This window comes from Phocoena sinus, chromosome 15 (assembly GCF_008692025.1).
Source record: "Phocoena sinus isolate mPhoSin1 chromosome 15, mPhoSin1.pri, whole genome shotgun sequence".
Classification (NCBI taxonomy): Eukaryota; Metazoa; Chordata; class Mammalia; order Artiodactyla; family Phocoenidae; genus Phocoena; species Phocoena sinus.
In genome coordinates this window covers 21,140,541-21,164,536 of record NC_045777.1, presented here as the reverse complement: position 1 = coordinate 21,164,536, position 23,996 = coordinate 21,140,541, and the positions used below count along the sequence as shown (strand labels likewise).

Below are 23,996 nucleotides of genomic sequence, written 5' to 3'. Positions count from 1 at the left end.
AGAACCTTCCGCCTTATTGTGTGGGAGACCTGTTTTTGCCACCTCTGCCGTGAAGAGTTTCTTTACAAAGGCCCCCCCCACCCATTATCGCTATGACCTCACCTCCGTTCACCCTCCTTAGGGTCTTTGCACTGGCTGTTCCCTCTGCCTGGAACCCTTCTCCCCACACATACCTCACGTCGAAGGGTGCTGCTCAAATCTCACTTTTTCAGTGACAACCACCCTCCTTAATGCTGTAATCTTTTCCCCACTCTGGCTCTGCTCTGCGTTTTCTTTCGCCATAGCACTTATTACCCATGACATGCTCGATAATTGATGTCTCCAAAACATCCATAGCAATGCCTGACACACAATGGAGGCTCCATAGATATTTGTAAAAGGAAGGAGAAAGACATGATAACAATGGTAATAGTAATAATAATGGCTGATATTCATTGAGTGTTTAATAGGTACCAGAGCTCGTGCTAAACGTTCACAAGCTCATTTACGGAAGTCCTACGAAGAAGATATTATTTTTATCTTCATTTTACAGATGGGAATTCAGAGTGTCAGTGCAGTTAAATAATGTGCCCAAGTATCAGAGCTCTACCCTCACTGAACAGCGAGGACACCTCATCCATCCCAGTGGGATTAAATGCCATTTCTATGCCAGTGACTCCAAATGTATCTCACTCTAATCTCCCTTCTGAGCTCTATTATCTGTCCCCTCCATGCCTTTTCATGGCTAGAATGGGATTCTTAATTCCCTTTGCTACCCAACAAAGCAAAACACAGCACCCGATCTTCTGCCAGCTGGTCCGCATCTCCATGAACAGCATTGCCGTTGGTTGGTCTAGTTGCTTGAGCTGCAAGCCCGGGAGTCATCCGTCACGCCTTTCTTTTCCTCCCACTCACGTCCAGTCCATCAGCAAGTCCTAAATGCCATCTCTCATGCATCCACTTCTCTCTGTCCCCAGGGCCCCCATGGCCTGCCCTACCCCAAGGTCTGTCCGTATGTCTCACTCTTGGAGCCCCTGCCTGTCCGAGTGGAGAAAGGAGGTGGTGGTGAGAAGCAGGGACCCTCACTTAACCTCAGTCACACTGACCTTGTCAGGTCATGACCTTGACAGTTGAAAAAGGAAGTTGAGGGCCCTTTCCCGAGAAAAACACACACTTGGACACGCACTCAGAGTTTTGTGCTCAGGGCCAGGTTCACAGGTTGTCACCTGTGCAGTTCCACAAGGTCACATGTTCAGAAGAGCCCCATGCTTCGTTTAATGTTCTGCTGTCACTGTCTTGAAATTCTTAATTTTTTTTTTTTTTTGGCTGTGCCACGTGGCTTGTGGGATCTTAGTTCCATGACCAGGGATCGAACCCTGGCCCTCGGCAGTGAAAGCCCAGAGTCCTAACCACTGAACCACACGGGAATTCCCTTGAAATTCTTAGTTTTTGAACAAGGGGACCCACATTGTTCATTTTTTTAATGGGCCCCACAAATCACATAGCCCGTACTGTTTGTGTACAATTAATGGGGTAAGAAAAGGAGATATTCGGACTCTGATATAGAGCCCTTCCTGCCCCATCGTGGTTCTGTCTCCCTCTTAGTCTTTCATCTCATTGTCACCCTAGATCTAATGTTCCACTGCTTCCCAGCCTGGTTTTCCCAGAGTCAGCGGGGCTGCAGCAGCGACCGAGGTGGATGGGAGACTTGCCAGGGAGGGGAGAGGACTTTGGCGAGTGAGGTGCTCCCCAGGGACCCCCGACTCGTCTCCTCCACTGATGGACACACGAACGCCTCCAGAGACCCGGCTCTTCTCCGTTACAGACCACCTCCCAGTCCCCCCAGGGAGGAGCCTGAGCCTGTGAAGACAGTATAAGCTGGCCCTTGGGAGGAAGCTGCCGACTGAACTCAGAGACCTGTGAGGGCAGGCCCCTGAGAAACCTTTTGGGCCTGACCAAGTCCACTCATTTGACAAGCTGTGCAGCCCGGGCCCAGACCTGGCACCACCTTGAGCCATCCTGACCTTTGGGAATCCCTTTCCCACCTGTTCAAAGGGCTGGGGATCTTGCTCTGAACTTCTGTTCTCTAATTTCAAACTCACTGTATGTGAAATCAAGCTCAAAATCACTCATCTCAAACTCACTCCTTGATTAGTCTTCAGGTTGATTTTAATAACAAATATTAATTTTATAACTATGTACATTATCTACCATTTGCCTAGTTACAATAGGAAGAGCTCACCTTTAGTGGGTGCTTACTGTGTGCTAGGTGCTTCACTATGCATTTTTTATACACATGATTTTTTTTTTTTTTTTGCCGCGTTGGGTCTTCATTGCTCCACAGGGGCTTTCTCTAGTTGTGGCGAGCGTGGGCTACACCTCGTTGCAGTGCACGGGCTTCTCATTGCGGTGGCTTCTCTTGTTGTGGAACACGGGCTCTAGGCACGCGGGCTTCAGTAGTTGTGGCACGTGGGCTCACTAGTTGTGGCTCGCGGGCTCTAGAGCCCAGGCTCAGTAGTTGTGGCGCACGGGCTTGGTTACTCTGCAGCATGTGGGCTCTTCCCGGACCAGGGCTCGAACCCATGTCCCCTGCATTGGCAGGCGGATTCTTAACCACTGCACCACCAGGGAAGTCCCACATGATGGTTTTTAATGCTCACAAGCATTCTGTGAGGTAGGGTCTTTGGTTATTCCTGGTTTACAGATGGGGAAACTAAGGCACAGAGTGGTCAAGCAACTTGCTCAGAGTCACACGGGTAGGGTTGGGATTTGAACCTTGACCCTGACTCTAGCGCCTGGTCCCTGTTCCACTGTGCCAGTTCTTCTCCAGGTTGGGGTGTTGGAGGAGAATATGGAGGAGACACAATGTTCTGACCTTTCAAGAAACCCCCTGTCCCTGTACCCCCGCTGGCTATGGGCAAGCAACAGGGTTGATAGGCTGGAGAAGGGGACAGGCCCTCTCAGGGATCACCTGGGTGTCATCTTTGTGTCCCCTCTTTCTCTCTCACCCCACATCCCACCAGCCACCGTAAGACTTCTAAACAAAGGCAAGAGAATGAGTCTGAATTATTAGCGCCTGAATTATTAGCTAGTCTCCTGGACTTTGTTCTCTCTGGCTCTGCTTTTTTCTGCCCTATTAGAGCAATCCATCCAAAACACAAATCGGAACGTCTCTCCCTACCATCCCTATCTTTCTCCCTCTCTCTCTGTCTCTGTGTGTCTCTCTCTGTGTGTATGTGTGTGTGTGTGTGTGTCTCTCTCTCTCACACACACACACACGCCCCTTCTCCACACACGCTTTGTCACGAGGTTCTGTCAGTGCTGTGCTTTCTGGGGGCTTTCCTGGCATCGAATAAACACTTTTAATAACAAAAAGCTCCCCTTTGGCTGAAGCTCCGCCCCCCCACTGACTTTGTCTGACATTTTCTCCAACTGCCCTGCTCCGTGCAATGCCATGTACCGTTTAGTGCCACTGCCCCTTTGCTGTCTGTAGGGGGCTGCTGGGGCATCGTTCGGCTTCCTGCTGACCCAGAAAAACCACCAAGCCGCCCCCCGACCGTCCACCACCCGCCCCCAGCCATTCTGGAGGAGCCAGAGGAGCCTCCTGGGGTGAGCTCAGGCCTTGAGGGAGGGTGGCCTCAGCCTGGCTCTGCAGGAAGAATGTCCGGCCGTGCTCCCGGAGCGTCACCTGCAGCAGAAGGCGGGCCAGACAGCTCCCTGGGGCCCCTGGAAGGCTAGCAGCTCTGGAGGATTGTTGGCTGTGTGTGTACGGGTTGTCTGTGGAAAGATGCCCTCCCTGCTTGGGTGAGAGGCTGAGACCCCAGGCCTCTGAGGGAGTGGATTGAGGCCCCCTTTGTGGCATTTTGTCTGGTAAGGCAGGAGGGGTGTGTGTGTGTGTGTGTGTCCTTCTCCCTGCTGCCCAGATGGCCCTGGTGGCCCTGGCTTCACCGTGTCCCCAGATCCCACGGGCCCTCATCACCAGGCGGCTGGGGCACTGTGCCTGGCGCTAGGCAGACCTGGGCTGCAGGTACAGGAATCCCAGGAGAGGAGAGGGAAGGTTTGGGCCACCGGTGTCTCAGGGTCAAGCCCGAGGGGCGAGGGGACCAAGTTGAGTACCCATATGTGCTGGGGGCGTGCATCATCTCACTTCATCCTCACCACACACTTGTGAAGCAAGAATTCCCCTCTCATCCTACAGATGAGGAAACAGACGCTCTGGGAGGTCAAGTAAATGGCCCAAGGTTACCGCCAAGGGGTGGAGTGGGTTTCTTTTTTTTTTTTTTTTTGACTGCATGTTGAATCCATGCCCCCTGCAATGGAAGCACGGTGTCTTAACCACTGGACCACCAGGGAAGTCCCTGGAGTGGGTTTCAAACCTTGGTCCGTGAGACCCCAAACCCAGGCCTTTCCTGGGCCACACACTACCCTGGGTCACTGATTTTTGGATACTTTGAGCTGTGAGTAACCCACAATATGTGCCGTTTCCCCTTCCTCTGGATGAAGAGAGTATTAGGGACTCCAGGGCTTCTTTGGGGCTCAGGATTCAGGACCCCAAGCTGTGGAGTCTCAGCTGGGTTAGTGTGGCCATCTCGACTGAGAACTGTCACCCGCTTCCCCCTGCTCAGTGTGCCTCTCACAGCAAAACCAGAATTTTTATTTATTAAAACAATGTCTTTAAATTTATTTTATTTATTTATTTTTTTGGCGCCGTTGGGGTCTTTGTTGCTGCACGCAGGCTTTCTCTAGCTGTGGTGAGCAGGGGCTACCCTTCGTTGCAGTGCGTGGGCTTCTGATTGCGGTGCGGTGGCTTCTCTTGTTGCAGAGCACGGGCTCTAGGCGCGAGGGCTTCAGTAGTTGTGGCTCGCAGGCTCAGTAGTTGTGACCCCTGGGCTCTAGAGCGCAGGCTCACTAGTCATGGCGCACGGGCTTAGCCGCTCTGTGGCATGTGGGATCCTCCCGGACCGGGGCTCGAACCCATGTCCCCTGCATTGGCAGGCAGATTCTTAACCACTGCGCCACCAGGGAAGCCCTAAAATTTTTATTTTTATTGTTATCATTATTTTTGGCTGTGCTGTGCGGCTTGTGGGATCTTAGTTCCCCAAGCAGCAATTGAACCTGGACCCTCGGCATGGAAGCATGGAGTCCTAACCACTGGACCACTAGGGAATTGCCCAGATCAGAATTTTTAAAACGTCATTTCTCCTCGACTGTGATTACAGCATATTACAAACAATGTGATTCTGACAGAAATTCAAACAGTACAGAAGTATATGCGCCTATTTCCCAGAACCTACTACTGTTAAGGTTTGGACATATACCTTGGGAGAATGTTGTGACATATATAAAGCTGTACCTATATAGTTCTACGCAAATACAACCATGGTAGTGGTTGTGCCTTTACGCTTCCTTTCAACCCTTAATTAATGTTATGGACATCTTTACATGTCAGTAACATAACGATCTAACATTCATTTTAATGGTCTCCCAGAATCCAGTTTTATGGGTATCCTTTCGTTAATTAGTTCCTGGCTAATTTAGACATATAGATTGGCTCCAATTTTTAACCATTCTAAGCAAGCAATACTGTAATGGACATCTTTGGGGATTTGTGTGGGTAAAACTCATTCCTAGAAGGGTAATTGTAGGTTTTAAAGGAACAGTTAGAGTCTTGATAGTTCCTGCCCAATTGTCCTCCAAAAAATGCTGTAGCTCAGAACACGCCTGCAGCAAGGGAGCCCCGTTGCTCTCCTCATTTCCACCTGAGGACCAGATTGCTGCCCCCGACCAGAGTTTCTAATTCAATAATTCTCCAGCAAAGACTGAGATTTGGCAGAGTAGATTCGCATATCCAAGTTTTCAAGCATCCAGTTTTAAATTTAAATTAGTTAAGATTAAATAAAAATTCATTTACTCAGTCATACCAACCACATTTCAAGAGCCAGTAGCCACACGTGGCTAGTGGCTACTGCACTGGCCAACACAGCATAGAAAATAGCCTGATTAAGTGACTCAGGCAGGGACAGGCTAGTGTTTATGGTGGGGAAAGAATGGGTTCAGATCACTGCCTTCATACCTAAGGGCCTCCTGAAACCACAGCGCATACCAGTTGAGAGCACTAGAGCTGGGGCTTGCAACGTGGGTTCGAATCCTGGCTCTGCTGCTTGCCAGCTGGGTACGTATGGGTGGGTCATCTACTCCTGGGTCTGTTTCCTCATCTGTAAACTGGGGACAATAGCACCCACCTGTGAATATTAAACTGATGCCTGCGCGTGTCTGGTGCTGGGCATGTAGTAAGTGCTCAGGAAACACTGGAAACAAAATGACAACAGGAAACGGTTATTCATGCTGTACACGGAGGATCTATGCACTTTTCTGCATATACTGTACATCAATAAAACACTGAAAACAGAACAAACAAAAATCAGCTGTTAGTGATGCTCAGAACAAATTTTGTGGATGTGCTGAGTGCCCTTGTTCTCTGGTGAAATGGGGGACTCACTGCAGCACTGTGTCACGTGACCTTGGGACAGTGACGCCATTGGAACTGTTAGGGTTTTATTTCATTTCTGTCCCTTCCTGCGTCCCATCTGACCTCCTCAAAAAGTTCATCCAAAGAAACGATCACTCCCCTCTCCCTGCTTAGCTGTCAAAAGGGGACAAAGGTAATGACTTTTGTTTTGGTTGAGTCACCGCAGTTTTCAAATTGTCACCAAAACACCCAGAGGCTGGTAATTTTCAAGCAAATCACAAAGCAACTAAAGAAATCATGCTGTGCACCAGCAGGGGTTTCCAAACGGACACAGGAGGTTCCCGGAAGGGCAGTTTTCTCGAAAAGCATAAATCAAGCTAAACCGCCAATTTTATAATTAACTGGGAATCAGTCTCCAGTTAAGCTTCTGCTCGGTAAAATTGGCCAAGAGGTTGCTCAGGGAGAACTGGTGCCCTGCCTCTTCCTTCGGGCACTGGCAGACCTGAGATTGCTTTGCTTTACCACTTTCAAGGATGTTTCAGGATGGGAGGGTGGAGCTCAGCGTGTGGGCAGGACACTTGGGGGAAAGGCACAAGCCAGGGCCTGTGGGTAAGGTGCTGGCGGGACAGGCCACGTGCAAAATGAGCATGGGGGCCCCTGTTCAAAAATTATTAAGAATTTCAAGATGGTGATAGCAGAGCACTAAACCCAGCACGCGCTCCTCCTAAGCCTGGGATCCTGTGGGATTACCCAGGTCACACACCCGTGATGCTGGTCCTAGGTACTGGATCACACCTCCAGAAGTTGGGGGGACATCCACGGGTGGAGTGTCAGGCTGAGGGCAAAATACAGCCTCAGAGACTCCAGGGCACAGGACCCCACAAGGCAGAAGCCAGGTAGACAGCAGGAGCAAAATTGGCCCCTGTTCCAGGCTATAGCAACTACGACAACAACAGAGAAAAATCCAATAGAACAATTCTACGGGGGAGGCAATTTGGCAGGAAGTGTCAAAATTTTATACAAACCCTTTGATTCAGCAATTCCACTTTCGACTCTCTTCCACTGCTACCTCTGCGCAAAGGTACAAGGTCATAGATATGAGGATGCTTTTTACTCATGACCCGATGGAGGCAATCCAAGCAGCTGTCAAAAGGGCGTAGGTTAAAAAACCAAGCTACCTCCCCAGGTAAGGATATTTCAAATGCACTCTGTGGGTGAACGTCTTATGATTCGACTGCTCAAGATATTATCTAAGGCCCCGCTTTTAAAATTTCTTTTTATTGCTGTGCATGGTATCCACTTTGTTCTAAGCCCGGATCCCCGCTGGGTGACTGCCGACACCTGGGGGCTACTTATTTTTCGCACATGTCTTCAGCAAGTTGTCTACATCTCAGAATTCCCAACGAAAGTCCTGAGTTGTATCTTCTTGAAACAATTCCTGTGGCTGGAGGAATGCAAGCAATAGTTCTTTTCTTTTCTGTTTTTTTTTTTTTTAAACAATAGCTTTATTGAACTATACTTCACATATCATACAATTCACCCATTATAAAGTACACAGTCCAACCGTCTTCAGTCTATTCCTAGAGTTGTGTAACCCTCATCACTATCGATCTTAGAACATTTTCATCCCCTTAAAAAAACTCTGTACTCATCGTCAGACACTCACACAACAGTTCTTAATTCAAGCTTACCTGGACCTGCGTCTGTGACTAGGCTGGGGGGTGGTGGTCACAGCTGCTATAATGGGGGATCGTGGAAAGGATGCTGGGGAGGCAGCCACAAGGCCCACCACATCCGTGCTCCGCTCACTCGTGACGTTGTGATGTCCCTTTGTCCTCGTCTGGCCCCGAGATGCTGACGGCCTCCTGCAATACGCCTTCCTTACCTCGCCAAGCTCTTATTGTAAGACTGCCTTTAGTGCAGTAAGAGTGAGCCAGATCTCATGTAAAAGGGATACGGTGGCCAGGATTGGGGAAACCCCAGCCCTGGCTGGGGGGACAAATTATGCAAAGACACGGAGGTCTAAGAGAAACTGGAGAACTTGCCAACTCATAACTGGCAAGCAACGTTCACGTGGGGAAATGGCAAATGATGAGGCCCACGTGTTTCTGTCAATCTCACATTTCTAGCCGTTCTTTTTATTTTTCTTGCTGTGCTGTGAAGCGCAGAAATGTTCCTCACGGTCATAGGTTCTTTGTGGATTTACTCTTTTTCCCTCCTTGGAATGCTTCTCAATCAGAAAGTGCTATCGATATTCGGCCATTGTGTTAACATTTACCCAATATTTGGCCCACCTTTCTTACTTTTAACTTTGGTTCTTTTACATTACGTGTGTTTTCCCCAGCTTTACTGAGATATAATTGACATATAACATCGTGTAAGTTTAAGGTATTCAATGTGATGATTTGATACACATATATTTTGTGAGATGATTACCACAAAAAGGTTATTAAGATCTTTATCACCTCACAGAGTTAGCACTTGTGTGTGGTGAGAACATTTAAGATCTACTCTCGTAGCAATGTATAAGTATTTTAACTGTAGTCGCCATGCTAATCATTAGATCCCCAGAACTTACACGTTGTACAACTAGGAGTTGCCCTTTGACCAGCATCTCCCCATTGCCCCCACCAACCCCTAGCAACCACCGTTCCACTCTCTGTTTCTATGAGTTCTGTTTCTGTGAGCTGTTTTAGATTCCATCATACAGTATTTGTCTTTGTCTGAATTATTTCACTTAGCATAATACCCTCAAGGTCCATCCATGTTGTCACAAATGGCAGGGACTGGGGAGCAGGAAACTACAGTCGTTTATGCTCTTCTTTATTTTCATTTACCCTTTACTTCTTTGCTTTTATGCATTGAAAGTCCCCCCTCATCCAGCAAACTAACTATGCACCTACATGTGTTTTTCTAGTTGTGTTTTAAAAATTAATTTTGGTGTCTGGTGTGAGAGACCCACCTTCTTAGATTTTTTCTTTTCCGAATGTTCAATTGTCCCAGTACAGTCCCAGACTCCCAGTAAAGTGCACAAATATTTACCTTGTACATCTTGATGTGTGTACCTGTGCAACTACCACCAGATCAAGATATAGAACACTCCCATCACCCCAAGGCTCCCCCATGTCCTTTCCCAGTTAATCCCCCCTCCCCCCAGGGTAACCAGGCTTCTGATCTCTCATCAGGAAGTCTTTCCCATGTCCTCGTGCTGCTGAAGGAAGAGGTTCTTCATTGATCATATTTTGATGTGGCTGGATAATCCTAGGTAACAATTTACTGAGGACTTCCCTGCCCCAGGAGTTGTTCCAGAGGCATCGTTCACATGCACTGGCTTGTTTCCTTACCTCACCCTACGAGATGGGTGCTGTCATTGTACTCCCACTTTATAGACAGAAAAAAGAGAAGTGAAGCTCAGAGGGAAGTGATGGAGCTAAACTGAGCCCCCAGCAGCCTGACCCACAGCCTTCCAGATTGACCATTACTCCTCTTGCTTAGGAAATTTGTCCTCCACCCCCACAAGAACCCCAGTCCAATGTGAAAGCACTGTCCTTCCCTCGAATGGAATCTTCTTTTAAACCTTTTGTTTTGAAATAATCTTAGACTCACAAGAAGTTGCAAAAATAGTACAGAGTTCCCATGTACTCTTCACCTACTTTCTCCCAGTGTTAATATCTTATGTAACCATAGTTCATCAAATAAAAATTTTTAAATAATGACTTTCTATTCCTAAAGCATCGGAGATAATTAATGTTCAACATTATCTTATCTTCTCATCTTGGTAATTTGATTTTCCCCACTCAGCTATGAATGATGGTAGTAATTAGTGCTAAAGGGTACCACATATTGCTGACCTTTTACCGTGGATTAGTTATTAGACCAAGTACTTTATATACGATTGAATTTCATTCTGTTATGTTGACAGTAATTATCTATAAATAAACTAAAAAATAGTAACAGTTATAATGACTGAGTACTCAGTATATGTCAGGTGATGTGGTTTTTGGCCACGTGGCTTTTGGGATCTTAGTTCCTCGACCAGGGATTGAACCTTGGCTCTCAGCAGCGAAAGCGTAGCATCCCAACCACTGGACCGCAAGGGAATTCCCTCAGGAACTGTGTTTTATACGCTTTATCTAATTTAATATCCCCAACAACCTTGTGAAGTAGATGCTATTATTAGCCCCATTTTACAGATGAGAAACTTGACACACAAAAGGGTAAAATTATCCAAACTCCCAGGTAAATTCAGAATCCGAGCCCAGAGAGTGTGACCCCATAGCCCATACAACGAGCACTAGGCTGTATTGTAGCCACAACATTATCACCGACAGCCACCGCATGATTCCTTTCCATTCTTAGAGCACTCTAATGGGGCACTGCGGAATATTCTGGTTAAGTCTTCCGGTAATACTGAAGAAATCTGTCACCCCCTCTCTCGGCAATTTTCACCTCCCATAGCAGGAATGCCTGCAGATCCCCACTATTGCCTCTAGATGGCGCAGTCTAACATCATTTATTTTTCAATTAATATTCTGTCGTTACGCAGAGTGAGGAAGAGGAACATTGGAGCTGTGGGTGACACGGCCAAGCGTAGGGACAGATTAGGTGAGAGAGAGCAACAAAGGACCTGAATAGACACAATGAGAAGAGGCCTGTGGGGTGACCACTTTCCTCCCGCCCCTCCTGTTGGAATGCAGGTAGTAAAAGCATCTTCCACTGGGGCCTCTGGCACCTGAAGCACTTTACACCCTTTAGCGCATTTTACCATCGCAAAGACCTCACAAGGTAGGCACAACTTTATGATGACAAACGGGGAATCAGAGGCTCAGAATGTGACCCCGTCAGAGGTAGAGCTTGAACTTGAACCTGGGATGGAGTCCTGAGCCCCTGCTCTTCTCCACTCTGCGCTTCCTCTTCCTGGTTGCCTGGGCGGATGGGGGAGCCTCAACGCACATACTGGTGCATGGCTTGAACGATTGTTTTTCCTTTTCTCCCTAGAAATTTAGGATCCCCAAGGGCAGACTTGGCCTGACTAAGGTAGGAGACTTGTCCTTACAGGATATCAGAAGGTCCCTGCCTTAGCCCTTATCGAGCTGACCACGCTCTGTGACGTCCTGGGCTTGGACCCGAAAAAGAGCAAGGCCGGCAAACGGAAGGCGACAGGTCAGCGGTCCCAGAGCATCAAAAACCCTGAGGCTAAAGTCCCAGCTTTCTCATCGAGGGAGCTGCCTGGGGAATGTTCCACCAAAACATGCTTAGCTGCGATATTTCTTATATATATATATATATATATATATATATATATATATATATATATGTATAATTTTGCATGTGAAAGCAATTCCTGCTCGTTGTAGGACATTTGGGAAATAGAGCAAAAATACAAAAATGAAAAATGCAATTCAGATATAAGCTCTATTAACTTTCAGGGTATCATCTTCCTTTTTGTTTTTCATGTGTGTGTATAGCCTTTTTTCACTAAATATTCTAGAATTATGGGCACTTCCCAGTCACTGTATCGTTCAGCTGTTGTCACAGTAATGCTACATAATAAGAACCCCAAAACTCATGACTTAAAACAATTATTTACTCTGTTTGGGGGTGAACTGGGGGTCAGTTGGCTGATCTAGGCTGTTGGCAGGGTCTGGGTCTGCTTCATATTTCTCTCATTCTCCTGGGACTAGAAGGCTATCTGGAGCCTGTCCTTATGGCAAGAGGGCACGAGAGGGCAAACCCTACCACACCACGCATTTTAAACCTCTGTGTGCATCACAGAATCTACTGTTCCACTGGCCAAAGCTGTCACCTGAATGACCAGCAAGGAGTGGGAAAGTACTTTCTGCTTCTTTCATGGGAAGGATTGCAAATTCACATGGCCAAGGATATGGATACAAGGAAACAGTATTATCATTTACCACAACTATTAAACATTCTTTGAAAACATTATTTTTAATCAGGGCACTGTTTCCCTCCTTGTGGATGTGATTTATTTAACCATTTCTTATTAGTGGACATTTATTATTTCATGATTTTCTATCATAAAACACAATCACTATGGCTGCACACACAACTTTGAATGCATCTTAGATTATTTTAGAATATACTTATTCAGTTCTTGGTATATATCAGCCTTCAATAGTGTACGAGAGTGTTCATCTCACTGCATCACTGTCAACATCACACACTGTGATTTTTTTTGTTTGCTTCTTCAAAGACAAGAGGATGGGGGATAAGAAAGGCCAGGGGTAGGGGTTTCGCAGAGAAGCATGTAGATGGTTGAAGAGAGAAGGAAGGAAATTAGAGAAGATTGGGAAGGAGGAATTTGCCCAAGAAGACTGCAAGGTAGGATGGGAAATACATTTCTTCAGAACTCAGCCTGTCCTTGCAGACCTAGACCCTCTACCCTAGGCCATTGTCACATGTCATACCCAGCACTCCCTGGGGCTGCAGCACGTTTTCCTTTGAACATCTCTTTATCCAGCTGAGATTTACTGCTCTGTGGTGCACCTAATGTTTTCATGATCACTGAGGCCAAAGGTTCTGTTGGAGAGATGTGGAGAATTTTTAGCTCAGCCATCCTCCAGAGAGCTCAGTGCGAAAGCGTCTGATTCTAGTTACCCACGAGATCTCGCAGGTTGGAGCCCAGCTGTCATTCCAGGAAGTGAAATGCCCCTTCTGCTCTTTGACTTCCGCAGAAACTTGCCTTTTCAGCATGTCCCTCGACACCCTGCTGGAAGCTGACCGTAGATCCCTCCCCAGCACCCAGGTCCTGCTGGTCCTTCAAGCCGGAAGTTATCCCCAGATTGGGCTCATTTAGCCCATGAGAGGCTGGCTCTGGAGCCATTATTGGGAGACGTCTAGCCTGGGAGATAAGAGTGTGGACTATAGAATCGGGAGACTTGGGTTCAAATTCGGTCTCTGACATTTGGTAGCTGAGACACTTGAGATGAACTTTTTTTGAATTTTTAACAAAGGAGTCTTTAATAGTGTCTTAAACTTTAAAAAATTTTGCACAATCAAATAACAGAATTTAACATTCAATTGGAAGAGAGTCAAATTTTTACGGTTGACCCTTGAACAGCACGGAGGTTAGTCCACGTGTAACTTATACTCATCCTTGGGATGAATTTTTAAACCTCTATGAGCCTTTCTTTCAGTATCTGCAGAGGAAGGTTAGAATAACAGCATGGTCCTTTTATTATGTATGAAATGAGATAAATGCACGGAAAGCTCTCAGAACAATCCCTGGCTCATGGCAGCGGCCAAGAAAGCTGTTCTCCTCATTTTGAGGGAAAGCTCCTCCAAACTCTCTCTTCTTTCTGGTTTTCATGGGAGACGAACACACATGGTTGAAACCCGGTTTCCAATGGTTGCTGGTTTAAACATTGGTTTCTTTCTCCCATAGCTGCTGTCCTGTTTGGAAGAGAGACGGCTGGACACATCGGGCATTCTCAGGGTGCCAGGGTCAAAGTTATGGTTTGGCTTCCCCACTTCGTTGAGGCTGTGTCTCCCAGCACCCTCCTCCGTGCGTTAAGCCAGGAGAGAATCCATTTCATGGTTTATCAGTGTTCTGTCTTTGGTATCTGTTTGGGTCATGGAATCCCAGGAGGGTTTGGAAGGGTGAAGTTGGCACAATACAGCAGAGGGGTTGAGAGTGCGGGCCCCGGAGTCAGACTACTCACATTTATTGAGCAAAACCCTGTGCTGAGTGACTTACACACATTAGGCCATTAGACTCACACACATCTTATCACCACTTCGCAGATGAGGAAACTGAGGCCCAGAGGAGCGGCAGAGTGGCTTTCACTGGAGCCTTGAGCCAACTTCTCATCAGCGCCCCTCCTTCCTTCAGGGGCTGGAACACAAGCTGAATCACAACGACGCATCTGATTTGCTCCAAATGCCCCTCCAGGCACTGCTGGCGCCTCTGCTCACCGCGGAGTACCTCCAGGCCTTCCCTGTGCTGCCCAGTGAGCATACCCAGCCCTTTGTGTTTGGGGGGAAGAGTGTCTGACTGACGAGGCACTGGCCTTGGCCGGAGAGGGGAGGTGGTGGGAAGACAGGACTGTCCCTGTGACCTCAAGCTGTGAGTGTGTGCACATTTGACTATGTGTGTGGATGTGTATCCATGCATGTGCTGTGTGTGTATGCACGTGTGTGTGTGCTGTGTGTGTGTAGTGTGACAGGGGAGGAGAGGAGGGTAAGGGTTTGCCCACCACAGTCCCTATCAGTCCCCACTGGACCGGTTTTCTTCCCTTCAAGATATCCACGGGGTCGAGCCGTCTGTGTGCCCGTCTGCAGACCGGCACGAATCACATGGATCTCTCTCTGTTTATATCCCACATGTACAAGTTCCTGCCTGGACTTCCTCCCAATCCATAGAGAGTAAACACAGTCACTGCTGGTTTTCGCAGAAGAATAAAGCTTTCGACCTTGAGAGAAACCCAAGGATACGCTCTCTTTCCCTCTCTCTGTGATTCTCCGAAAAGCTTCAGAGCTCAGGCAGTCTGATCTCCACTCCCAAGCAGAGGGCAGGGACCCTGAGAAATCCTCTCCAACATTTTCTTCTCATATAGATGGAATCAGAGATGATCACTCGACAGCTTCAAGCTCTCTGAAACCCACTGGGAATAAACTCTGACTCCGTACCCATCTCATGCCCTTCTCTGTCGCCACCACCCGGCCAGGTTCTCCTGCTTCGACGTGCCCGTTTCTCTTTCCTTCTTCTGAGTGCCTGCACTTGCTGCTCCTTCTGCCTGGAAATTCACCCCTTTATTAGGCTGACTGCATCTTGGCACTCACATGTCAGCTCAATGTCAAGGCTGGAAAGAGACCGTCCTGTCCTGGCAAGCCTGCCCACCCAGGCACCACTTGTTACAATACTCTGCTTACGTTCTTCTTAGTACAAATCAGTGTTTGAAGCCACTTAGTTATTTCTTTGCTTGATATTGTCTGTCTTCTCCCCCTGAAACATACACTCCACAAACCTGCCTCTCTGTTTCCTTCACCACAATGTCCTGGGTCCTCGGACTGGAGCCTGGCACCTAAAGGATGCTTAACCATATTTGCTGAGTGAGTAAATGAATGAATGAAGGCCACACAGGATCTGAGGGACGAAACCCTAGGCACTCAGCCTCTGTGTCCCCCACACAGCTGTTCCCCGGGCTCCAGCTGGCTCACCGCTGATGGGTGTGGTCTGGCTCTGGTGAACTGTTCCTCTGAATTCTACAACACCAGAGATCCTGACCTCAGGCGTGGGACAGCTTTTCCTTTCTAACCCTCAAAACACAAAGGTTCTCATTAATCCTTGTCTCCAGGAGCTATTCACTTCCTAGAGATGATGGCTGGTTCCTTGCCTTTCTGACCCTGTGCCATAGGTCTGAGGCTGCACATCTGGGCATGTGTGTGTGAGTGCATGTGAATGTATGTGTGCATGCACACATGTGTGTTACTTTTTATTCACACAGTACAGAGAGTGAACCTCGAGACCAGCACTGGCTGGGCCTCTGTCTGAGCTACACTAGCCCGGGAAACAGTTCCAGGCCTTAGGAGGAAAGATTTCCTGGCCGTTCCTGTTCTTTCCAGCTCTAGAATCTCCCCTCCTCGAGAAGGGGCCTCCAACCCCAGGGAGGGATGGTTCCTGAGCCTCTCATGGGGACGGGAGACCAAGCCCTCCCTCTTCCCGCAGACATCCCGGACCTGACCCAGTGCCTGCAGTCCCTTCACTGTTCATCCAGATCCTCCCAGAACCCAGCAGAAACATCCCGAAGGAAAAGTTACCACGAGCTGCCTTCACTCTACCACCTCGGCCTACACCCAAAATAATGCCTCCAAATGTGCTCATTCATTCATTCCACAACTATGCCAGGTGCTGGGGTGCAATGGTCACCAACCATGATGGCCAAGACATTTTTAAAAAATAAATTTATTTAATTTATTTATTTTTGGCTGCGTTGGGTCTTCGTTGCTGCGTGCGGGCTTTCTCTAGTTGCGGCGAGTGGGGGCTACTCTTCGTTGCGGTGCACGGGCTTCTCATTGTGGTGGCTTCTCTTGTTGCGGAGCACAGGCTCTAGGTGCGCAGGCTTCAGTAGTGTGGCTCGTGGGCTCTAGAGCGCAGGCTCAGTAGTGGTGGCACACGGGATTAGTTGCTCCGGGGCATGTGGGATCTTCCCGGACCAGGGCTCGAACCCGTGTCCCCTGCACTGGCAAGCAGATTCTTAACCACTGCGCAACCAGGGAAGTCCTGCCAAGTCTTTCCTGAGACTTTTTCCCTAAAGAAAGCAGATGGGTCTTGGAAGGGAATGGTGCTTCCCAGAGTGGGCACTGCGAACATTAGTGTTACGTGGTGTTAACAGGTGTCACTGGGAAAAGGGGCTCTGTATCCAAATAAGATGGGTAAACATTGAGTTAATGAAACAAAGTGAAGGATCATTCTTTCCTACAAGACTTCTCAGAGGCTTTGATATGCTAAGGCTTCCTGAGTCTCCAAGTGGGACTAGAGAATATAGCATTTTCCAAACTTAGTTGTTCACGGACCTCTTTCGTTGTGGAAGATATTGTATGGCACTGGTATTCTCTGGGGCACCCGTTTGGGAAACACTCTTAGGGAGTTCCCACTGTGTGTTATGAGAGTGGGTGCTCAGCACTGGGGGCTGGGGCTGGATGTAGGCTTCACTTAGCTCCCAGCACTCTCCTGGCTATCCTTGGGTCGAACTCAAGATGCACCTCTAGGGTGAGGCTGTGAGGAAACACCAGTTCTACTGGAACCCTTGTCTGGAGTAAACATAGGAGCCCCCGAGAGGTGTCTGTAACCAGGTAGTGCTGGGCTCAGGGGACCTCCTCTCCTTATGCCTTAGCTTTGGTTACAGAGACAGCCTCTTAGAATTTCTGTTCCTTTTTCAGTAAACTGAGGATAATAATAGCATCTTGTGTGATTGGGGAATTACAAGAGCTAACACATGAGGAATCATAGAGTAGAAGATGTAATACTTTTCAGTATTTGCCCTTCCTTCTTTCCATCCTTTCTGCCTTCCATCATCCATCCATCCATATTTCCTTCCATTCCTTCCTCCTTCCCTTCAGCCTTACTGGCTATGTGGCCTTGGACACATTCTCCAAACCACAGTTTCCTTCTCTGCAAAATGGGTACAATAATAGAATCCACTTTATAGAGTTGTGAGGATTAAGTGAGAAGATAAAAGTATGTAAGGTGCTAACAAAAGGGCCATGAGTGCAAAGAATACTTAATACATTGTAGCTGTTTTCATCTTCCCCCTTTCTTCCCATTGTCTCTGCTTCCCTATTCTTTCCTTTGCATCCTGGGCAGATCCAGACTTCAAAAGAAGGAGCTGACGTGAGGCTCTCCAGGAAAAGACCCACTTCCTGGAGTTGTGGTCCTTTCCTGCCTGGGAGGTGTGGTCTGACCCAGATGTCTCAGTAACATCTGGGGGAGCAGGGAAGTGGGAAGGTTTGGGCCACTTTTTGCGGAGCAGGAAACTGAGACACAGGTTGTGGGATGGGCTGATGGCAAAGCTGAAACCAGAACCCCTATTCCAGTCCCTGGCTCCTTCCAGGTGTCCCCAGGTTGTGCAACGTGACGTTCTGGGAAGGGTAGGGAGCACCAGGGGTGTGCTGAGGTTTGAGGGAGGTTCTGTGTCCCACCTCCAGGCACTCCTGGAATTCTTCCCAGTGGCCCGGGGGGCCGAGCAACAAGATGATGCTTTGGAGCGTTTCCACGGAGATGACCCCTCATCTCTTCCAGCACCGAGGGGGACCCCCAAACTCCCCAGGGGCAGAGAGAAGCAGCTGGCAGAGGGTACAGCTGAGGTGGTGCGGATGATAGCGCAATACCAGGATCTGCTCTGGACGGTGAGTGCTGTGGGCAACCACGAATGGAGGGGATGGCGCATCCACCCAGGGAGCAGGGACAGGCCCCGTCTTCCTCCAGGTACAGCTGTCCTGATGCCCCTGCCCTCCAGGGTTGTGGGTACTGTCCTTTCAAATCCCCAGTGGTATCTCTTGCGGGACCTTTGCTGGATCCTACGTGTAGGCCAGAGTCTTCTTCCTCCCCCTGCCTTTGTATCCAAGAGGGGTCTACACTTTCTGTCTCCACTGCCACACCTCAGTCAGCCCACTGCCGTCTGATGTACCCCAGGTTATGGGTGTTCTCTGAGCCCCCGCAAAGATTCCTTCACATCAAAGCGTTAATGATGCTGAGAAAGCCCCACCCCTGAGACTCAGGAGCACAGGGGCTGCCGAAGACAGAGACTGGAGTCAGATGACCAGGACACCCCCGCCCCACCGTGAGCCTTGCCCTGAGTGACAATCCAGAGCAAGAGGGAGGGGCAAAAGTAGGGAGAGAGACCCCACTGCGGTCTACCTGTGGTCACATGCCAAGGCCCGTGGAAGCTGAGGGTGGAGCCGGAGCACAGAGAAGACCTGGCCGGCACTCCCATGACTGCAAGGTAGCACCGCCACCACTGCTTGTGAGACCACTCCACTGAGACGTGCAGCCTCCTCCATCCATCTCTCCGTTCGTCCTTTCATCTAGTCACCCATCCATACACCTCGATCCATCAGTCCACCCACCCACCCATCCAGCCAGCCCTCCACGCATCCATCCATCCATCCATCCACTCAACTTTGGCCCCTCCCTTTCTCTCTCTCACCTTCCCTCTCTCCCTCTCTCCCTTCCTCCCTTCTATCCTTCCCTTCATCTCTGAAGTCATAAGATAGTTAATACCTTAATGACTTCTTGTAAAACTTTCAGGCAACACGGATGTAGATAAAGTAAAATAGGAAAATCCTCTTCCTCCCCCTCCCATATGTGTCACCTTGTTTGGGTGTCACACAGCCAGTAAACAGAGGAGCCCAGAATGGAACCCAGTCCTGTCAGAGTCCAGGGCACATGCCCTTTATTATCAGGGTCCATGGAGTCTGGATTCTCCTGACTGTCTGCTGGGTTCTGATTCGACAGAGGAGTATGGGTTGATCCAGGCGTCTTTGGGGATCTGCCAGTGAGGGCTGGCTGGGGTTCTCAAAGCCTTAGCCCACTGCAGGTGTGTTCCTTGGGGACACCCCCGCTTGGGTAAGACAATGAACACCTGTCCCACAGCAGGTGCAGTGCCCTCCAGCCTCTGTCTTGGGAGATCCCTGTCAGGAAGCCCAAGGGTGGGCTCTGCTCTCAGAGTCCCCTACTCCATGGCCCCCTTTAGGGACTAAATGGCCCCCCTCCTCCCATCAAACTAGTGCTTCAGCCCCAAGTTCAACAAATACATCTTGCCAAGCTCTGTTTGAGACGCTGGGACAGGGAAGAGGCCCCAGTGACCCTGGCGGCTCTGCTTCTCACCCCAGCAACCCGACGCCCCTGCTAAGACTTGATTCTTTCTGGCCAGGTTGCTTTCTTGGTGGCCCAGGTGTGAAAACTGAACGACAGCATTCGCCGGTGCCCCCAGCTCTGCGATGGGGGACTCAAGACCTGGCTGCGAAGGATGCACGCAGACAGAAACCAGGCGAAGGACGGCCCCGAATTGGTAAGTGAGCCCTGCACCACCGCCCGCCCCCACAGGTGGAAGAAGAAAGGGGCAAGGGGTGGCGGGAGGGCACCTGGTGACCGTGCCTTCGCATCTTCTGCATCAGCCGGGACTCATGACCAGGCTGCCGGGAACGGCGCTGCCGACTGTGGCCACCAGGGGGCGTCCCGGGCCCGTCTCAGCGAGAGAGGAGGCGGGGTCTCAGAAACGAGGGAGGTGACGCGGCTGAGCAAGGAGGAAATGGTGGGGCAGTGCGGGGTCTTCTGGAAGCTGTCACCGCTGCCTCATTTTTAGGCAGCACTTGTGTGCTTTGCCAAGGGTTAGGAAAGTGGGGTTTGCTTTGTTGGGTGTCGAGTGATTGGGGTGGGGAGGGGGGCAGTAGAAGAGAGGGGACTTCTAAGAATACTGTTTCCAGGAGGAGTCCAGAACGGGGAAGTTGGCAGTGTCGCCTTGTGCATCATGTGTATTTATGTAAACCTAGATGCATGCGTCTGGAGGTGCCCTGCACGCACTCCTGTTGTGTGTGAGGGTGAACGCATGTGCACACGTGTTTCTATAGCCTGTGTTTATGTATGCACGCTTTGGGGGACATTGTGTATGTGGACGTATGATCCGTGCACAAGCAGCTGGTGTGGGTGTGTTGTGTGTGTGCATACTGTATTCTGAGTGCAGGCCACCTCCCTTTACCCCTTACAGGAACCTCTCCCCTGCAGGGAACAGGGTGCTGGTGCAGGGAGAGGTCAGCCCCTTGGAGCTGAAGGCCATTGAGGGGAGTTGTGCCTGCTGTTGACCGTTCCCTTTCTGGGGTGGTCAGAGCTGGGTTCTCCAGCCTTCTCAGAAAACTTCTTGGCTCCAAATCGTCATGGTGATAGCCATGATTCATTCATTTATTCATTCATTCATTTCACAGGTATTTAATGAATGCCTATTCTAGACCAGGTACCATGTGGAATGCTAGAATCACAAGGAAAAGAACAGACAGGGGCCCTGGACCTACAAGTTCACAGCCCTGTGGAAGACATAGACATGAGTCAAATAGCCATAAAGTAAATATCAAGTTACAAGCTGTATTAGGTTGTATAAGAAATACAGGGAACAATGCGAATGTAAAACAAGGCACCTGGTATAGTGTGAGAAATGAGGTAAGGCATCTAGGCACCAAAAACTGCATGTGCAAAGGTCCTGAGTCGGTGTGGCCAAAGAGCTGGAAGAGGATCCATGGGGATGATCTGCAGCTGTCACTCCAGGTTGTAAGAAACAGCTTGAACTCTCAGGAGCCTCCTTGATGGAATTGGCACAAAGGCCTCTTGGACTGTTGGTCCTTAGCAAGTGTCTAGTCCAGTTCCTCCTTGTACAGATGGGAAAACTGAGGCTCAGAGAGGGAAAGGGCCTTGCCCAGAGCCACACAGCAAATTGGGGACAGACTTTGGAATTGAGCTCAGAATATCTATAATTATATGATACTTACATACTAATTATAATTAACATACATACTCATACAACATTCATAATCCATCTTGACTTAGAATTTGCCCCCCCACTGCAGGCTCTTGTCCTCATCTGTCACTCATCCCACTACTCCCACAGCTTCCACTCTGATGCCCAGCAGGAAGGGGCCTTGTGGCAGGGGACCCATGGCTGGCCCTCCCCTAGTGCCGTCCAGCTGCCTCTTCCCTGCCTCTGGGTGCTGGGCTCCTTCCTGGGCTCCGGCTCTCTCAGGAGGGTCCGTATGTCTCATCTTCCACCTGTGACCAAAAATCAGTGAGACCGGCCCTTCCAGTCCTGGGCTCCATACGCAGTGGTTCTTGCTGCCTCTAGAAGAGCCAGTGGCTTGCTTCTCTCTGTCTTACAGCAACAGGTCCATAAAGTCAGCCCGCAACCTCCTCCACGGAGTCAGAGGGAATATCAGTAAGTTTCCAGTGGGGAATGAGTCTGAGCCCAGGTCACTGGGAGCTCTTTGACCTTGAGGGCTCACTGGACCCCTCTGGGGGAGGCCAGAGTCCACCCTGGGATGAATATCCCCCTCAGGCCTCTGTCTCCCGTGAAACCAAGTGGAACCCTGCTGTGAGGTCAAGGGTCAGCTTGTGCACGCCTTAGGATTCCGTCCTGGAGCTTGGAGTTTTGCCTGGAGCTGGCATCAGACATGGAGGGGGCAGACTTTTTGTTTAGTGTGACAGCTGTCAGTACCTCCAGTGAAATTGATGCTTCTGGGCCAGCCTAGCTGAAGTGGACCTCCTCCTGGGCCAGTGACCGTGGATTCCTTAAGGAATTCTGTAAACATGTGTCCAGCTCTGAGAGTCCCCAGCTTTGTGGGGACCGAGGATGGGCAGCTGTCCTCAGTTGCATTCTCTGGAGCAATGATTCTCAAACTTGAGTGGTGCATCAGAATCACCCCGAGGGCTATTAAGACACAGGTGGCTGGGCCCTGAGAATCTGCATTTCTAACAAGTTTCCAGGTCCTGCTAACGCGAAGACCACACTTTGAGAGCCACCGGCTAAGGAGCAGAGGCTAAGACAAGGCTTTGGGTGTAGTGATACTTTGAGGGAGGGTCCTCAGACAAAGCCTTACAAGGGAGGGAGGGAAGGAGGAGAAGGGGTGATGTCCAGCCGTGGCCACAAGGGGGCTCTGGAGCACAAATTGCATCAGAGTGGCTCCCTTTGGCTGCGGGGAAGGAGGCTGGTCTTTCCTACCTCAACCTCCTTCAACCCTGCTTCCCACAGGTGAGCATCGCCTGGACCCAGATGCCCACCTTTTAGATCTGTACTGCACCAACCCCCATGGCGAGTGGGGGTCATCATACAGAACCCCACCTAAGCCCCTGGGCTCTAAGAAGCAGCCTGGATGCCACATCCCTGCCCCTGCGGGCTGGGTGTACTCGGCGTGGGAGCACAGGTACTTAAGGAGAAGGTCGAGATTGTCCTCCAAGGTGACCTTCTCCTCTGAGATGCCTCTCAGAACCCACAAAGTACCCCGTAGAACCACACACATTGAGCCCTCACTCCAGGGTGGGCTCCTACACCATGCTTGCTGTATGCCAACACCTCTTGGGGACTTAGACCTGCATGGATTTTTGTCTGTGATCTCCAGCCCTGAGGAGAATAAAAAACATAGCACCCCTATCAAGGGGCAAGTTTTCCTTTTTTTCCAGGAAAAAATTGCTTTGAGAGTGGCCCTATGATGTATAGTGGACAGAACTGGAGAAGAAGCCAGGAGAGCTCTGTGGCCTTGGGCAAGCCTCTTGGCCTTTCTGAGCCCTTGTGAAAGTGAGAGGATTGGGCCTCGGTGAAGGGGAGCAAGCACTGTGGCCGGGGACAGCCCCAGAGGGGACTGGAAAGAGGAAAAACCTCTCCCTTCACAGTGCCCATATTTTAAATATTGCTTTGGACAATCATGTCATTTTGTAAAATGGTATTTAAGTTCTGTTTGAACATTAAGGGCATAAGTTAAATGTCACTTTTACTTCATTCAAGTTTTTTTCTCCCCAGTCTAGCTCTCAGTGGGTGTTGTCCTTCCAGTGAGCTAACATGGGAGCTTGGTGATGAGGACGTCTTGCTGTGTTTCTCAACGTGGTCTGTTCACACCTTGAACCTGCAGCCACCCAGAAGGGCCAGGAAGAGAATCAGAGGGGGAGGGTTGGAGTCATGACGACAGTTGTTGAAGGGCAGGGGGCTGCAGGGGCAGCTTCTCTGGGATCCTGTCCCACCCCTCTCCTATGGTCCCAGGTCTCTTCCTCCTCGTTCCGCTTCCCTGGGTCTGTCTCCTTGGGACAGGTGAAGCCTCATTCATTCAACAATGAATTTATTAAGCCCTTCATATATGCCAAGAGCTTTATAAGTTTAATTTTCACAGTAATCCAGGTCTTCATTTGTGTTCCCCCTGAAGCAGACCCTGAAATAATGATTCAAGGGCAAAGAGTGATCCCAGGAAACACAAGGGAGTGGGAAGTTAAGAAGGGGAGGCAGCCCATAAAAGAATGCATCATCAAACAAGTTACCACTGTGGGCACCAGAGCTTA

At 49.5% G+C, this 23,996-nt stretch overlaps 1 protein-coding gene across 1 annotated transcript; it reads left to right on the top strand.

Moving 5' to 3' along the window:
- Positions 1-729: 729 nt before the first annotated feature.
- On the top strand, positions 730-23,755 carry ARHGAP40 (Rho GTPase activating protein 40). Its single transcript, XM_032606065.1, is given in 19 exon segments — positions 730-822; positions 957-1,044; positions 3,473-3,588; positions 3,855-4,006; positions 6,076-6,151; positions 11,447-11,507; positions 11,510-11,611; positions 13,144-13,234; positions 13,853-13,973; positions 14,301-14,418; positions 16,137-16,172; positions 16,175-16,316; positions 18,116-18,225; positions 18,228-18,316; positions 19,843-19,980; positions 20,104-20,223; positions 21,780-21,888; positions 22,702-22,873; positions 23,752-23,755. Coding segments are annotated over 19 exon segments (1,938 nt in total).
- Positions 23,756-23,996: the final 241 nt, after the last annotated feature.